Here is an 18,634-nt window from a genome sequence, read left to right on the forward strand (position 1 = left end):
AATACAAGTCCGTAAAGTGCGTAGATTTCCAATGTCTTTTATTCAGCCATTATATTTCATGTTCTTTTTGACAGTCCCTTTGTGCAGAATTCTTAATAACATATAACAGCATCATGCCACAGATTCATGCCAACACGTGTTTTGTCCGCTTTTTTATGAAGGACAGGGCTTCATCAGGGCTTAATCGTCACTAGAATTAATACGAAGTAGATGGCCGTAGTAATCCCAATCTGGACTGTTAATATAACACATCACGATTATAGAATTCCATCCACAGTGTGTAAAGATGAAAAAAATGTAACAAGCATCCGTAATCGGTCGGTCGAGTACTCCAACCATGCGTAAATCTCGGCGTTCAGCTTAATAAAAACGTGCAGTTTTGGTTAGCTGGCACTCAAAAGACAAATTAGAATATTTGCTTACACTGTGAACGAAATTGCATAAATTAGATGTCATTATTAGCATCACGAAGGTAAAAGATTTGATGGAGAAAACTAAAACATAGCACAATGTTTGCAGATTCCAGCAGAAGAGAGAATTTGAAAAGGGAAGTTACACATACATGCAGTACAGACTTGTGGTTTGATGTTGTCTATGCGTAACCATCTAAAACGTACCGTTGGTGAGGTACGAGAATGTTGTTAATTCCACCCAGTTTAACGTTGATCTTGAGGCAGAGGTTAGAAAGGGTCTGGGGAGAGGTCTTTACCACATTCTTCACCTGTACACATTGTGTGGCCATGCCAAGCAGGGTATCCCCAACTCGCTTTACTTCAGCTAAGAAAACAAACAGAAAAAGTAAGATGAGGGTCTTTTGTCAATTTACACAAAATGATGATGTGCAGAATGTCACCATACCTCACAGCTCTTCTCCTGTAAGAAGACAACAACAGAAGCTAAAAGCATTAAAACCTGTTTTTACATAGTGCAAATGATAACCAAAATGGACTCTAGGCGCGGAAATAATTGATATTCTGCATCTCAGAGATATTTACCTTGTTGACCTTGGGAGAGTGAAAGACTGATGCAGACTTGCTGGATTTTTAACCTACATGTCTCTGGGCGGCTGTTCAGCCCATTGAAATATCTAATTACTTACAGCTGAATGTGATATGATTTCCCAGCAGCAGACGAGGAGCCGTGGAAGGATGGGTAGGGTATGAAACAACTGGAGTTCAGATTCCTAATGCCAATTACCCAAACTAAGCAACCTCAAGCAAATCATTTATCTCACTGTGCTACGGTTCCTTTCTCTGCATAAAATTGAGAGAAGTTATAAATCGGGCTAATCCAAGTATTACTAGTGGAAAAAACTGGACCAAGCTGAAAATGATTGACCAATGCAAAGCTCTGCAGCCTGTTTTCTCCTACCTACAACATTCCAATAAATTACAGTCTATACTTTATTATTTCTTTTTATGTGTAGTTTTATGTTATGCAATTAAGACCCAATGGGTGCCAGAGCACTTTACTTGAGGACAGTTTACACTTGCATGCAAGCATTTTCTATCAGAACACATTTAAAGCTCAAAGCAGCTTATACCAGAAAACAGAATCACAGGTACCTTATGCAGAAACCAAAACACCAATGCCCTGAAATCATCTATCGCTCGTCAGTGCTAAAAAAGTTACTGGTGTGTAGTTTTGTTCTCGGAGCACTAGTAAACACCTCAAACCCAATAACAGAAGAAAATAATCTAAGTAGGAATCTCTGTCCCTGTGCATTCTGCGTTGCAAGGCTTCGATTCAGAGTTTGTCTGGATCTATGTGCTATTTATAGCTCCTCATAAATAATGATTCTGCAGGGTTAGTTATTTATAGGATATGAAAAATAACACATATCACGTGTTTTGAGGGAATATCATTCACATTTTAGTGTTTACTACACCAAAATCCCCATGGTTTGGTAAATACCATACACTTTCCCGCTGTTGAATTCCTGAAGGTTTGACCAGCAGAAATGTAACTATGGGTGAGATATTGAACAAATGCATTGACTACTAGATGTGCCTGAAAAGGGAGCCGTGGAAAGACAATAAGTAATGGGTCCATGCTCAAGTGGAGGTACATTTAACAGAGGAGGAAGGAAAGCTTGTGGAAGCTGATGAATAAGAAGCAAATGAGAGTGACGATAAAGCCAACCAATCGTAAGCAATAAGCAGGCTCAACACACTGTAAGCTAGCATGTCTCACAGCAGACAGCACATGCGCTGTCTTAGACGAGACCTAAAGAATCCCAATCTTTCAGTTTACACTAATATCCATGTGCATGTACAATGTTTTTTCACTCTGTGTGGCAATGGTGCAGTTTGTATTAACAGAACACTCTCCTATACAGAATTGCAAAATTAACTACTGAGATGTTAAAAATGGGGGCCTGCATAAGTGTCTGTTGCATCAAACAACAAAGTGATGGAAGGAATGCCTGGCCTGGTATTACCTTTCAAATCTAGGGATCAATGAACACCTGGCCCTGTACATTCCACCCACTAGGCCAGTTTCCCCTCTGATCTGAAAAATTAATAACACAATTATAGACGTGTGGGGAGTAGTATTGTATTTAACACAACCAACAAGGTAATACCTCTTAACCTTAATTAACATGTATTCTTCTTGTTTGGTAAAAGATAATATTCTGACCCAAATTCTAATAGATCATATTGAAAAAAATCCTAACATACAATTTGTCACAATGGTTCACAAAATTCTTGTTAGTCATAGTTCATAAGAAAACAGTGCATGTACAGCCAACACGTGTTTTGCGGTAAAAACACCGCTTCTTCAGGGCTCCATGTTGCTACGAATATGCCCACAATCACTCCAAATTCTAAAGATCCCAGTCAGGATCATGGGTATGCCAAGTCTTCAAAAATAATCATTCTTGGTTCCTGAACTTACAAAGCACAAACGTGCCACAGAAATGAAGATGCAAAAAACAAGTTCTTTAGAATTTGGAGAAACTGTGAGCACATTCGAAGTGACATGGTGTTGAGAAACTAGGGGCCAGATGTACGAAGTATTTTTACATGCGCCAATGGGTTTGCAACCCGTTTGCGCATGCAAAAATACCTAAGGGCCATGTACAAACCCTAATTGGCGAGTCACAATTTATTTGTGACTCGCTAATTAGGAAGGGGCGTTTCAAGGGCGTCCCTTCCTAATAGCGAGCCTGAGCCCTATGTATGACTGTTTTGCAACCGCAATTGTGGTCGCAAAACAGTCACAATTTTCCTACTTCAAGTAGGTGGTAAAGCTTTCACAAACGGGAAGGGGTCCCCAGGGGACCCCTTACCCTTTGGGAATGAATGGGAAAATATTTTTTAAGGGCAGGACCAATGCCTGCCCTTAAAAAATTAAACGAAAACCTTTCATTCCGTTTTTTAGGTCTCGCCTAGCATCGCAGCGCATGCGCTCTTCGCTCTGCGAGATCTATTGTCCTCAGGTTGCTTTCGGAAGTGGGCTCGAACCTCCGCCCATGCCTTTCATTGGCACGCGTCATCCTTTATGCTAAATGCTGGGCGCCGATTGAAAGAGGCTTTTTGGCGACCGCCCCGTCTCCTTCAGGCCCCGCCCACCCAGACTGTATCGTTTGCTTCACAGCTGTCGTTACTTTCTTCAATGAGTTTTTCAGACTGCAGGCAGGAACAACGCGCATGGTGCGCTTTCACTTTCCTATTTTTTTTTTAATATTCTGTGCAAAGTGCGTGCTTACACTTTCATTTTTATTTGTTTCTGAATATCAGCCGCTGCACGCACCACTCGCGGGACGCTGCTCTTGAGTAACGGCAGCTGCTTTTCCTTTTAATTTACTGCACGCTTTCACTTTATTTTTGGTTTCCCAATGTTGGCCGCCACCGCACACATCACTTGTGGGATGCTGCTCTTCTCAGTCACAGTTTCTAGACTGGTCTTTAGGCACTTTGACGGCCGACAGCACGCCCCTTTGTTTACACGCGGATCATCATATTCAGCTTGACATTTTCATGGGCACCCCAGCAGGACTGTGGCTGCTGCTGGTCGCGATGCTTATAGGGCTGGCATGGGCACAGCCCTTATCTGCCACAGGTACGAGACGCCGCGCACCCCATACTAAGGAGTCTGAGTGCCCCTAACTAGCCCTATGAACTCCATAGAAGGGGATGAGGGAGGTGGAGCGCCACCAGAGATCTCCTTCAATGCTGATGGGGAGGAGGACTTTCCTGGGGGCCTGGGAGTAGTTGGGGTGGGTGCCTTGCTTGCAGTTAGTACAGAAAGCCGAACACAGGTATTTTCAGATGTGTGTCCACTAAAGCCCTTAGACTGAGCAAGGCCGACTAGTCGCTGTTGTGGTGAGGGAGCACATTCTAGCTGAACTCTTATTGGGGGAGGTGTGTGACTTGGAGCTTGCCTGGTACATTCAAAGTTGAACCCAGCGCTCTGCCTTTAATTGAAAACACACCACATGCCTGGGTTTAAATCCCCAACCACCACTACAAAGGGAATTTATATAATTTATTCCACATAAGTTAAGAAGGAGCGCGAGCGTACATTTTGATCACGCTTCTCTTGTCACCTTGCTGCCAGGGACTAAGTAGGAGAGGAGATTCAATAGCTTCTATTTGATTCTGATCTACGCACCGCATTACTCGTGAGCACCACAAAAGGAGGCATCCCTCCAGTGTATACCCTACCCGTACTTACCTTGGCACGGCTAGTTGCCCACTCACTACAATAGACTCGGGGACTGAACTATCAGTGATGTGGCAAGCACATCTCTCAACTCATTAGAGACAGGCATACGAAATGCTGCCCTTGAATTCTTACCGTAGCGGACTTTAGAGAAGGAGTATGATTTTTTCCCTGTTTTACTCATAGGTCAGTAAAAACTAAATAAAACGGGCAAAGACAGTTGCTTGATTTACAGTACTTGCACATCTCGACGAAAGCAGATCATGTTTGTTTGGTGGCTAAATCCACTACAGAGATCCGTTTTTAAAGCCTCCAATTTACAATTCAATAGCCATAGCAGAAAAAATGGTAAGTGTGGCCAATTTCACGCAATTTGTATGTCCATTACTAAGGTCCATTTTAAGGGCTTCTAGTTTACAGTGGGGCATCCAAAGTATGGGAAATTGTGCTATTGCCAAGATCACTCAGTGTATCTGTCTAATGGGATAAAGACATGAGCGCTGCAGCGAAGGCTATACTTTTACTTAACCACCCTTTTAAGGTACATTTTAAGCTATACAAATTACACACTCCTCATTAGGATGTTCCATTTCACATTAACTTGCCAGCAGGATGTGTTAAGTTGCACCGAGAAACTACATAACATCATTGCATGTATTCCTCAATCAGACCGCACGACCCAATGTAGTAATTGTATAGCTCTTCAATCCCTGGCCATCACAGCACCCAGGATAATCTACTTCATGGCTCTTTCTCAAACACTCTTTCTGCTCCTCCATTTCCAGTTTATTCACAACTTCCTGCACAAACTACCTATCCCTCTCTATCTTCCATTCTATCTATTTTGTGCGCCTCTCACCCCAATCTATTCTCCATGCCACATAATTCAACTACACAAATACACTTCACACCACACAATTCCAAACCACACAATTACAGAACTAACAATTCCAATACAACCCACATAACTCCACTTCACACCATATACATCCTATACACTGCAAACCAAAAAACATACGTAAAATACATTGTCATTTGCAACGCCAATAGCTCTAGCTCTCACAAATGCGAGACCTATTGCATTGCAAATGCTTGTTTTGAAATGCATCCCGTTTTCCTTTAAGGAAAACGGGCTGCATTTAAAAAAAACAAGCATTAAAAATGCAATAGGTCTCGCAATTGTTTTAGTTAGAGCTATTGGCATTGTAAATGACAATGTCTTTTACCTATGTGTTAACAGGTAAATTTTGAGAAACTGGGTGGATACTTAGAGGTAAATTTGCCAGAGAAATTTACAAGATGCTTTTTAGAAGCTAAAGTAAGAACATACAACATAACGTATTGTGGACAAATGTGGCATACACCATTTGAAAGCAGTGTATGAAAACTGCTGGCTGACACAAGTCTTTAATAAGTTGGACACAGGACATACATTTTAATATCAGAGGAGTGATGCACTTGCAAGAGAAAGCTCGCTTGTCCATTTCAGAAGACTAGAAGAGCATCACAACGTCAGAGAAGACGTAAAGGCCATGGGTTTTAAAATGTATTCCCTGAGTAATGAGTCGGAGGGTGCTTTGTTCTCAACCCACCCTGTTGGGACAGCATCCAGAAGCAGCTGCATGCTGACACTACACAATGAACACACAGAAGTCTTCAGTGTAGTATTAGAATGTGCAGCAGTTAATCGATACACTTCTGCAGAAGCCACAGATATTGACTCCTAAAAATGTATGCCAGGATATCCATTGAGAGTTATTCAAACGGGGATAGAATTGCAAAAATAATGTTTTAGAAAATGTTATCGTCAGTTGGAAAATAAACTCAGCTCTCTCTGTTGCTGGTGGGAACCCCTGATAAATTTAAGGAAGGCCTTATCCCACAAATGCAATAAACAACAGTTTGTGTGCTCAGTTCATCTCTTTCCAGGACTGGTGTACTTCATCGATCTCCCGAAAACAATTCACATGCTGCAAGCCTTCGACAGCTTAGTGTGAGAGCACTATATATGAAGGCAGGCAGCAGCTGCGGGAGAAGTGTGACCAATTGTTTACTGCTCCGATGCTCAGAAAGGCGAGGAGCCTTGCTGCTCCCTTGTGCTATTGTGCCTTTTCATGGACCAATGTCTGCCTGGAGAGGGAGGCATGTAGGAATAAACTGCAAAGTCAGACCACGTTATATTTGTTAACTACAATCCACTACTTAAGAAGCGCTAGATGGATAGTTTTATTCAAAGTGTGCATTTTTTCTTGTTGCGATTCCTGTAAACTGAAGGCATATCTGGTTTCAGAAATCTTTACTGAACATTCTAGAGTCGCAACAAATTGGCGCACCAGCACTGATTTGGCAGCATCTGTTTCATTTTCCTGACAAATCAAAGAACTGTGTGGGCGACCAGCACACATTCTTCTTTGCATATTACTGTGGTCTAATTACATTTGGCAAAAGTGCACGCGTCAAATCTGTACTATATATACTCAACGACCCTCCCCCGCGCCTGCCCAGAGGAGCTGCAATACAGATCGCATCGAATGGTTTTAAATATCTTGGCATTCACATCACACCAAACCACGCACACTTTACAGAATGTAACCTGCTTCCGCCGCTGCAGGGATTAAAGAGTGATGTGAGGAATTGGCACTCCCTCCCGCTGACAATGTTGGGGCGGGCTGCGTTGTTTAAAATGATGGCCTTCCCCCGGTTTCTTTACACAATACAGAATACACCCATGCCAATACCCGACTCATATTTCAAAGCCATTGCGGCAGAGGTGGGTCACCTGCTATGGGCAGGGAAACCTCATCGTATAGCTGTACGTAAGTTAATGCGGAGCTGGTATGACGGTGGCATTGCGCTGCCAAACATCAATCAATACTACTGGGCCTCCCAACTGATAGTGATCAACCAATGGCTGCACGCCCCCCAGGACGAACCGGCTTTACGTATGGACAGACACATGATGGGTACGGACGGAATAATGGGCGCTCTATATGATAAATCAAAAATAAGCAAATTGATCGGCCCTACGGCCCATACGGTGCAGGTTTGGTTTAGAGCAAAGCGAGCACTGGGGTGGGAGGGGGTGATAACCCAACATACACCACTGTGGGACTCCCCCCGGCTTGGTAAGCTACGTAAGAGCAAAGGTTTTAAACAGTGGGATCTGATAGGCATCTCCAGGGTGGGCGATCTGTGGAATAAGGGGCAGGTGGTCACGTTTGCGCAACTCCAATTCACATACCAGATGGCAGAGACAGAGCAATATAGGTACTTACAAATAAAACATGACCTTACAAAGGCCATACCTCCGGGAAGCGGTTTGCCTGCGTCCTCACCTCTGGAGGACCGTTTGCTAACTGATTCTCTAACTAAAAAAGCCATCTCATGCACATATCGCAAACTGATTAATAACCAGAAAGACCCTACAAAGACCCTTAGGGAGAGATGGCAGGCGGAGATAGGTGAGATGGACGAGCAAGGTTGGCAGGAGGCGCTTGCGTCCCCGCGAGAGGTTGCGACCCCCTCCAGACTAAAACTTGTGCAGTTGAAAATACTGCACAGAATGTACTTTACCAGATCGACACTTCACAAAATAGGGAAGGCTGATACGCCACTTTGCCTTAGAGGCTGCGGATCTATAGGCACATTCTATCACACTATCAGGGACTGTCCCAGCATTCAACACTACTGAAGGGCAGTGGCGGTCACGGTGACTCAGGTCTGCGGAGTTGATGTCCCCCCTGAGCCGCATAGATGTATACTTAATGTGTGGAAGCCAACAGATCTATGCTGTGCGGCGCAGGAGTGGGTGACACTGACCTTCGCATTAGCCAAGCGAACATCGCACAGCGCTGGGGGGCGCGGGTGGCCCCCACCCATCAGCAATGGTGCCTGGACCTTGATAGTACCATGGTAGCGGAAAAGGCAGTTTTTATCAATAGGGGATGCCCACGCAAATGGAAACGTGTATGGGGTAACTGGAATACCTTTCGGGGAAACATATGTGCCCCACCACCTGAAGACTCAAAATCAGACTTGAGTGACTACAGTTTGACGCAGTGCTACCCATGGGGGGTCTTGGTGAGGATAGAATGGGTAGCGATATACGGATGGCACTGTAAGAGATTTGATTTAAATATATCTCAATGTATAATTTGAAATGTGAATGGATAGCATGTGGTGTATGATATCAATCAATAACGGCATTACTTATGATGATGTATGGCTCAATTATAATTGTATTTGTTAATGGTAATAGAGAAAAAAAATAATAAAAAAAAAAAGTGCCCGCGTCTACCAATCATGGTGCTCCTTGGATGTGCACCTTCCTGTTTTCCTCCCTTACTGGCGGTTATGTCTGTTCTCAAGTGAACGCTGAATCGCGCTGATGTACGGTTACTGTAGGTACAACTTTAAGCCTAGTTCAGAAGATTCCACTGCGACTCGCTTTTAACTTGTGCAGTTCCTGCTTTGTCTTGGTTTAAAAAAACAGTGTTTCAATGCAAGGTTAGATAGTCTTTCAGATTCAAACTATCCTTGGTTTTAAACTTTCTCAATATAAACGTGTTAAAAAAAAACCTCAAGTGCAGTAGTTGAGAACATGCAAAGAATGTTTGCCTATGTTGGATCAAAATCACCAAGCCAAGAGCTCCCCTCTGGCACTAAACATCGGAGTGTGACGTATTGTACTCAAATCTCTTAAATCCTGCCGCCGTGAACGTGCGTCCTGCAGTTTTCTCGTGTCTTCCACCAGCGCAGTGGAAAGCGGGAGTTATCCCTGCAGATGCAGGAGAATGGAAAAGGTCTCCCGTGGGTCTGCTCCAAGGCCTTTATCTGGGTGGTCAGCTGCTCTACACGAGCGCTGTGCCCGATTAGGGTCAGACATGTGACATGTGGACGGGCCATGAGCACACATCAGTTGGTGCATCGAAGGGGAATCGAGAACTGATTAGAAGGCAAGGAAGTCCGCATTCTGCAAAAAAAAAAAAAAGCCACCCGCTATTTATTCTTTTTAAAATGCCCATCGTGTCCTGTGCAGGAACGCCACCTGCAACGGGCAGTAGTTTAAAAGGAAAGATTCCTGCAAGGACGCAAGGAAACAATCCAGACCGGGTGGGCGGGGCCTAGAGGAGACAGGGCGGTCACCAAAATGCCTCACTTGCTATCGGAGGCCAGCATTTACCATAAAGGATGACGCCGGCCAATCTACCCCACTTCCTAAAGCAACCCGACGACAATAGATCTCGAAGAGCGAGCATCGCATGCGCTGCAACGCTAGGCGAGACATAAAAAACCCTGCTGCATTTAAAAGCAGTCCCAGACATGGAGGTCTGCTGAGCCCAGCAGGCCACCATCCCTGGGAGGGCCAGTCATTCCCAATGGGGTCGCAAATTGCGAGTAGTTTATTAATGTTCATGAGCCTCGCATTTTGCGAGCCCATTGGGAATCGCTAACAGTGTCTCTAACATGGTTTTAAATTTGCTTTTGCAACTCGCAAATTGCGAATCGCAATTTTTCGCAATTTGCGACTCGCAAAAGCAAATGGTCGTACATCTGGCCCCAGATGTGAATATGAGCAGATGTTACAATATTAGCATGGGGTGAACTGTAGCCAGTGGTGTACAGATATCATCAGCAAATCTTATTGGGGAAGACCCAGTTGACCTTCCAATTGCTGTTTATTAATGACGAACAATTGTGCCATCAAAGATAATTTTAGAGCCCAAGCTTTTAAAAAGTGTAATAAAGTCAGACTCCTTTAAGAAGGTGGGCTGCAAGTGTGGACGGTGTGAAACCAGACACAGCTTTTTTAAAGAGCCTCAGTAATACAGATTAAGGATGGGTGATTTGTTCCCGCAATTCTGGAGTGGGAAACAATTGTGCAGTGGCATTCCCATTTCTTTTGAAGTGTAAAAAGTTGGTTACAGTCTTTTAAATGAAAAATGGGTTAGTTTAAATAGAATAATAGTTCTCTATGGCACATTTGCAGCTCTTGAAAATGCCTGTGAAAAACCTTGAATCAAGAAAATAAGTCCAGAGCACTGCCACATTAGAAAAAGGAAAATTACTGAACAGTTACAATAATTCGCTAGCACAGGATCTTTGTCACATATTACTGACTGCAGTTGGGAAGTAAAAAGGATCAGAAATTATTCAAGCAAGAGCTGCAAATCTGGGAAGCTCAGGTGTGGATTATGGTTATGTTACTTAGCTACAAAAAATATTTTAGTGTAATCTCTTTCCAAGAAATGCACATCTTTGATCAATCATTACTGTTTCTAAATGCTGGAAAAGCTGTACTGCTGAAGATTGGAATTGATTTTAGAGCAGTGAATCTGAATAGCTTAACTTTAAATAGATTTATCAGAATATACACAACTGTTAAAAAATTACAAACGGAAAGTCTCACTTGTACATTAATTTAAACGTTACGGCAGTGCCAGTCTGCCCTCTCAGGTTGATCTAAACAGAAAACAATGAAATGGAACACAGACTTATTAAGCGACACTCCCCAACAATTGGGAGAAATTATTTTTGTTTCAGAAAGATGTCAAGAATGTATTTGCATCTATAAGAAAATAATTCAATCTTAAAGGGATTTGAGAAAACCTTCACAGATATTTTAGCTAATTAAATGGAGTCTGGTCAGTCGAAACAAGGAGACAAACGTCCGCACTGAATTAAGCCCAGCAAGAGTCATATTTTTTATGCAAATGTGCAAAAATAAATGTGGATGTTCGACTGCAAACTGTCCTTAAAACTGATGACAAAAACTGAAACAAGAAGTCACCACTGTTTTGTCCACCATGGATAGTCTTAATATATTTGTATATTTTAACAAGAACATGTTAAGGGAGAAATCTCGATGTGGAAACAATATCATAGGTAAACAATATGTTCTGCTACGGTTGTAGATCTTCCATAAATCACTAAGTTTTCTAAAACTCTGCAGAAAAAGCAATCTTCACTTCGATGACAGGAAATATTTTCGAAAAGTCCTATTTTTGCAGTACAATATAAAATAAAATAAAAATAAATATGTGCTCCAGATTGATACATAGACAAATGAAGGGGAACTACATATAGATGTACCTTGTAAAGATGTACACATTTACTGTGTTCAGGACATTGCAGGAGTATAGCTTTCACTTAAACTGACCCATCAGTGTACAGATCTGCACCTGCTATACCTCTCAAAGGATTATAGATCTGTATTTTCCACCATTATGACATGCGTTTTCTGCCCATTGAAGCGGAGTGAAAATTCAGACTTGCTATTGCAATAACAGAGGTCAGTGAATCTTGTTTGCCTTAACAAAGAGCTAGTTCTTAGGTTATTCCTTTACCATACACAGGAGTTTTCCCCGGCAGGATGACAATGATGAGCTGAAGGCCTGAATATGTGTTTTTGAGGTGTCGAAACATCGGCTCCACGCTGTCTGCACCCTGAGCATATTTACAGAAACAAGGCTGGCCCTGTATAGGCATCCCTGCATCCTTTGAGATCTTCCGGAGCTGGTCCGTGAAATTCCTGCCAAAGAAGTTAATGGAAAGTTTATTTCCATCACATAACAATACAATTTTCTAGTAGAGCAGAAACTGACAAGCATATTGTGAGGAAAAGTGAAGGATATAGGGTGCTCTCAGAGGTGTAATTTACAGGACTGAAAGAACTTTCCCCAAAATCTAAAAAAAAGGCATTCTATTCACGACTGACATGTTACATATGTGAAATAGTTGTGTTCTACAAACGATATGGAGGATCCTTCCAAGAGGACTAGAGGATCATCTCCTTCAAGCCATGCCACTGTATGCCTGGAGGTGATCACTGTGCGCCTTTCACCCCACACTACTTTATTCTCTTACTGTATTTCCTGCCACTCTGCATTTTGATGGCCACTATATTCTTGCCCACCCCATCCCTATACCAAATTTCACTGACTCGTTTCCCTTTATCTCTTAAATCCATCCATGCAGGACAGCCCTTGTGGTCCAAAAAGGGCAGCTTAATGGGGAAACTAAGATCTGATTTGGCAGTTGTCGAAAGATGTCAGTGCCTTTTGGTGCATTAGGCACCCTAACCAACTTAGAGCAAGACACCCCAACCACTACAGATCAACAAACCCTCCCTTTTTGCTCTTACAAACAAATAACCACTCTTGCTTACTTTAACACCTCTTCCCGACACTGCTTCTGAGGGGCAAAACAGGCAATCGCCCACACTTTGATCTCAATGCCATTATAAAACTGCTTGCCGCGCATGTCCCAGACTCCCTGGTTCGGTGTGGCAATGGCCCTGTTCTGGGTGGAAAATACAGGGAGAGAAATAATAGAGAAGGTCATCGATCAGCAAGTTGGTAACCTTACTATCACAGTCACCGACGCTGTGCTCAGCGACAAAGCAGAAGACTACTTAGAATCCCAGTCAAGGCCAACACAACGTCATGAACATTCTCCAACTATTTTAGACAAAACCTAAAATTAGCGCAATCATAGACAAAGAGAGGGTGACACCAGTGGAAATAGGTGACGAGTCCAGTGCCATTAGGGACAAGCAACAAGTCTGCGGCCATCGCAGACAAGCAACAAGTCCGAGGCCATTACAGGCAGAGAGTCATTTTGGCATCATAGGGGGAAGATGGCAAGTTCAGTGCCATCAGGTGCAGATGGTGAGTCTGGCGCCATCGGGGACAGAGAATGAGTCTGCAGCCAATACAGACAAAATGTGAGCCTGAAGCCATCAAGCACAGAGGGTGAGCCTGAATCCATGAGGGACAAAAGATGAGCCTGAAGCCACCTGGGACAGAAGGAGAGCCTGGAGCCATCTGGGACAGAGGGAGAGCGTGGAGCCATTAGGAACTAAGAGCAAGCCTGGAACCATCAGGAACAGAAGACAAGCCAGGTGCCATCGGAGACAGAGGGCAGGCCAGACGCCATAGGAGGCCGAGGGCAAGAAAGGCGCCTTGGAAGGCCGAGGGCAAGAAAGGCGCCTTGGGAGGCCGAGGGCAAGCCGGGTGCCTTGGGAGGCCAAGGACAGGCCAGGCGCCTTGGGAGGCCGAGGGCAAGCCAGCCACCTTGGGAGTCCAAGGCAAGCCAGCCGCCATCGGACAAGCCAGGTGCCATCGAAAGCCGAGGGCACGCCAAGGGCCATAGGGGACAAAGAGCGAACCTGGCATGATTGGAGGCAGAGGGAGAACCGGGCACATTATAGTGCAGAGGGTGAGCCCGGCACTATTGGGGGCAGAGGGCGAGCCCAGCATGATTGGGGCCAGAGGGCGAGCCCAGCATGATTGGGGCCAGAAGGCGAGCCCGGCATGATTGGGGGCAGAAGGCAAGCCCAGCGCCATCGTGGACAGAAGGCGAGCCCAGTGCCATCAGCGACAAAGGACAAGTCTGAAGCCATCAAGGACAGAGGGCGAGGCCCGAGCCATCAGGGACAGACGATGAGTCTGAAGCCATCAAGGTGGGAGTGCAATAGTGAAGCCATGTGGTACAGAGAGATAATACTACCATTCAGGACAGAAAGAAACCCCTGTGCCATCAAGAACAAAGAGCTTGCCTGTCACCATCAGGAATAGAGTCAAACTTGGCATTGTCAGGCATGGACAGCAACTCTGCTTCATTCACGTGTCCTTTCGCTGCCTTTGTAAAAAAAGGTGTTTTATCCCTATTAGTAGAGTTCGCAGACAAATACACCAAACGTTTTGAGGGAACCGTGCATTGTCTGGAAAATGTCTGAATACTGCCACTTTCCAAAGGAATCAAATTTTTTACAGTGACAAATTATGCCTTAATTGTTTGACCTGAATCATAACCTTCCCTCAACAAAGTGGGGCTAATACGACATAAATTGAACAAAAAATAATTTTCAACCAGAGATTTTGCTTTTACCAGTAACTCCCCCACTTCACACCGTACAATTTACTTACTCTGCCCCCGTACTGAAGAATGGGTGCAGGAAGCACTCGTCCAGTCACCTCTGTCATGTCATCTTTCACCTTGATACCAAATTCTTGGATGTAAGGGTCCAGGTTATAGCTGGCATTCTTCATCTGTTAAGGGAAAGAAAATCTTAATCTTCAAGAATAGACAAAAAGGGCTTATTTATCAACAGGTGAAACCTATCATCCCCCCCCCCCCCCCCCCCAACTCCTACAGGGGTTGCAAAAGGCAGGGCGCATAGCATGTGGCATTAGAGCTACCCTGCGTTATGTTCAAGAGCCCCCACATTATATTTCTGATATTCACATTCACCAACTCTTAACGTTTGTGACCACAGTCTGAATAATTGTCTGAGAGTACAAGCTGGTAAAGACTCTCTTCCAGTGGCTCAATCTAGGATTCCAAAGCTGCAAACATCTTCTATGTCTATTTCAACTGTCCCACCTGTTTTCAAGTCTCCAGCAGCAGAAGAAACTAGTTCTGTAGCTTGTGCACAGGTAACCTGGCCACACTAATGACATTTCCTAAGGAGAGGGAATCCACACCACAGGCAGTGCCACCTTCAATCTCACTTTTCGTGGTCTCTTGAGCATCATTTAGCATGGACCTCAATTGAACTTTATGATCATCTATGAACTAACTGGATACTGCATGCTTGTACCACACTCACCAATCGACTGATCTCCTCTTGCCGGTCGGGAGCCGATCTGGCTGTGGCTTTTATCATGGTGGACGTCTGATTGTCCGTCAGCTTCTTAATACAGCGCTGGCCTGGCACAATATTACAAACCTGAAGAAGAAAAAAGACATAAGACCCATCAGCGTTTTTAGGGCAATCAAAAACCTCCTACTTGCCTGTTCTCCCCCTAGCAGTGTCAGGAAAACAGAGTCAGGGAGGGTCAGTAATGCTCCCAGTCTAGCACAACTTTAACTTATGCACCAAATTCAAGCAGAGCTGCTTGCGTTCAAGATGATTCTGTCTAAACACTCATTGCACCTCACCCCATCAACGACTTATAAATCTCACGAGTGCCCGGACCTCTCCTATACCGCCTCTAATATGCACCCACCCAGCTGGAAAACAGTTCCGTCTCACAACACACTAACACGCCCAAGGCGCAGCACCAACCCGTTTTCGGAGAGCGATCTCCTCTCCCTTCTGCACTCCTATGAAACCTCCCTCCCCAACTCCCTCTCGCCCTCTCAGATGATCATCCCGACTGTCCCCCCCAACCCCTGCAGACTCGCTACACACAACAACAGAGGAGTTTCTGATAACAACCTACGAAGAATCCCTATCACTCAGGACCCATTCCCCTCCCTCAGTTCACCCCATTTGAAATGCACGCTGCTAAACTGTAGATCAGCCTCCAGACATGCAGCCGACATAGCTGACCTCATCATCTCTCAGGAGCTGGATATCTTATTTCTAACTGAAACCTGGTTAACAGAATCATCCACCCCTCTCCTTGACATCCTTGTTCCACCTGACTATGACATCATTAGATTAGACAGAACGGACAAAATAGGGGGTGGCATAGCCTGTATACATCGCAGCAGCTTCACCATAAACAGAGCCTTATCGCCGACATTCACATCTTGCGAATACTTGTGTTTGGACATTAGTTGCAATGGCAAACCAGTATGTTCATCCCACATCATCTATCATCCCCCAGGAGACAACCTCCTCTTCATCGAACACCTCATGGACTTGATCGCTTCTAACATGGGTCAGCTGAATACCCAAATATTCCTGGGCGACTTCAATCTCCATTGGAACGACATCAATGACTCAGTGGTCAAGAGTTTCAAAAACTTCTTGGATGATCTTACCCTCATCCAATCCTGCAACAGCCCGACACACAATAAAGGCTCAACCATTGATCTTATAATCGCCAAATCTGACATCATCCAGGTGGATTCGATCCAACCCTGTGACTGGTCGGACCATCATATTATTGCCTTCTATATCAAGGGAACCACCAAACACATTCCAGCGCAATCCACAAAACCAAAAATCTGGAAAAGAGACCTGAAAAAACTCAATCCAAACTCACTACCCTCTTCCTGCTACAATCTGCTCCAGCCCCCTTCAGTCACCTCTGATGTGCATGCTCTCACCAACCACTATCTTAATGCTATGACTACGATAATTAATGAGGTAGCCCCTCTGCAACTTAAGAGAGCTCCCATTAAAGATTCCAAGCCTTGGTATAACTCACTCCTTAATGAGGACAGACGGGCTCTCAGATCCTTTGAACGCAACTGGAGATCAGTCCCCTCAGCTATCCACCTTAAACTTCTAAGGAAAAAGAGAAATGCTTACTACAAAAAGATTAAACGCACTAAAGCTGATTTCTTTAGCCATCAACTAAACCAAGCAAAAAACCGCCCAAAAAAACTTTTCGAATTAATCAAAAATCAATCCAAGGATGCACCCCGACGGCTACAAGACCTAGTTCGCCCTCAACCTAACTGTGAAGAATTCTCTACTTTCTTTAATCTGAAGGCCGACAACATCTCGAAGGATCTCCTCAATAACCAACTACCACACGTTGCTCCTAATACAGAAATCTCCACCTCCTGTCCAACCACGTCTGGCCAACCCCACCCTAAGCCTGGCCCTAAAAACGAGGCAGCATGGTCTTCCTTTGATTTGTACACTGAACACGACCTAGGCATAATCCTAAATTCCCTGAAACCGGCCAATCACCTCATTGACCCCCTCCCTGCCAATGCAGTCAAAGACCTTGCCCCTTGGCTTCTTCCACTTTGGACCGAAATCATTAACAGCTCTCTTCATCAAGGTTGCATCCCGGACTCCCTCAAAGTAGGTCAAGTCTCACCTATTCTAAAGAAACCCACTGCTGACCCTACGGATCTTAACAACTATCGACCTATATCCAATATTCCCACCCTCGCCAAATTGCTGGAAAAATGTGTTCACCGACAACTAACCAATCACATAGATCACTTTGAACTCCTAAATATACACCAATCAGGTTTCAGAGCAGGTCACAGCACTGAATCAGCCATGACACACATTATTGATGATGCGCTTCAAATCCTTGACCAGAACGATGCGTGCCTACTCATCCTGCTAGACCTTTCCTCAGCCTTTGACACGGTAAAACACCAGAAACTAATCGATCTTCTGGAGCACAGAATGGGTATGTCTGGCACAGTGTTAAATTGGTTTACCTCCTTCCTCCATAACCGTACACAAAAATTTAAGGTCAACAACACGCTTTCCAATTCCTCTCCTGTAACACTTGGGGTTCCGCAAGGGTCCGCACTCTCACCGACCTTATTCAACTTGTTCATGGAACCTCTCACTGAAATTCTGCACGCGTCTAACGTACAATTCCATATGTACGCGGACGACACACAACTCTATCTCAAGATCAACTCCCTAGAAGACATTAATTTGCTTAACTCCACTCTCAGGACCACCCAGTCCTGGCTTTCTGATAATCATCTCAAACTGAACACGCTAAAAACAGAATTCCTCCTCATAGCACCACCGGTCAAAGTCCCTTTAATGCACGACCTGATCAAACAGCTTACCGCCTTCAACGTTCAACCAACCATCGTGGATTCAGCAAAATCCTTGGGAATTACCCTCGACAGCAACCTTATGATGCAAAAACACATCAGCAACGCTACAAAAGGAGCTAATTTCCAGATAAATACATTGAGGAAGCTGAAACCCTTCCTGCCCTTCGAGGACTTCAAATTGGCAGTACAAGCTCTAGTTATCCCTCATGTTGAGTATGGAAGTGTCTCCTTATGTGGCCTCCCAAAAGTTGCTACAGCCCCACTACGAGCAACTATCAACGCAGCAGCTAGACTCATCACTGGCTCGAAAAGAAGGGCTCACATTTCCCCTGACCTTAAAGCCCTGAACTGGCTACCATTTGAAGCTAGAATCCATCTCAAAATTGCGTGCATGACTCATAAAGCCCTTCATCACAACACCCCCAGCTATCTCGCGCAGAAACTGACTATCTCTGGGGGTCTTAGG

General features: G+C 44.4%; 1 protein-coding gene across 2 annotated transcripts in view; it reads right to left on the reverse strand.

The window, feature by feature from the left end:
- LOC146857453 (protein argonaute-1) overlaps positions 1–18,634 on the reverse strand; it is a 278,878-nt gene that overhangs the window by 52,569 nt on the left and 207,675 nt on the right. For both annotated transcript variants that reach the window (XM_085647973.1, XM_085647974.1), the window contains exons 9-13: positions 15,281–15,400; positions 14,598–14,720; positions 12,836–12,969; positions 12,015–12,199; positions 618–777 (exon numbers count right to left, since the gene is read on the reverse strand). In XM_085647973.1, the coding sequence (XP_085504099.1) occupies positions 618–777; positions 12,015–12,199; positions 12,836–12,969; positions 14,598–14,720; positions 15,281–15,400 (722 nt within the window). The remainder of the gene's footprint in view (positions 1–617; positions 778–12,014; positions 12,200–12,835; positions 12,970–14,597; positions 14,721–15,280; positions 15,401–18,634) is intronic.

Source organism: Triturus cristatus, chromosome 3_2 (assembly GCF_964204655.1).
Source record: "Triturus cristatus chromosome 3_2, aTriCri1.1, whole genome shotgun sequence".
Lineage (NCBI taxonomy): Eukaryota > Metazoa > Chordata > Amphibia > Caudata > Salamandridae > Triturus > Triturus cristatus.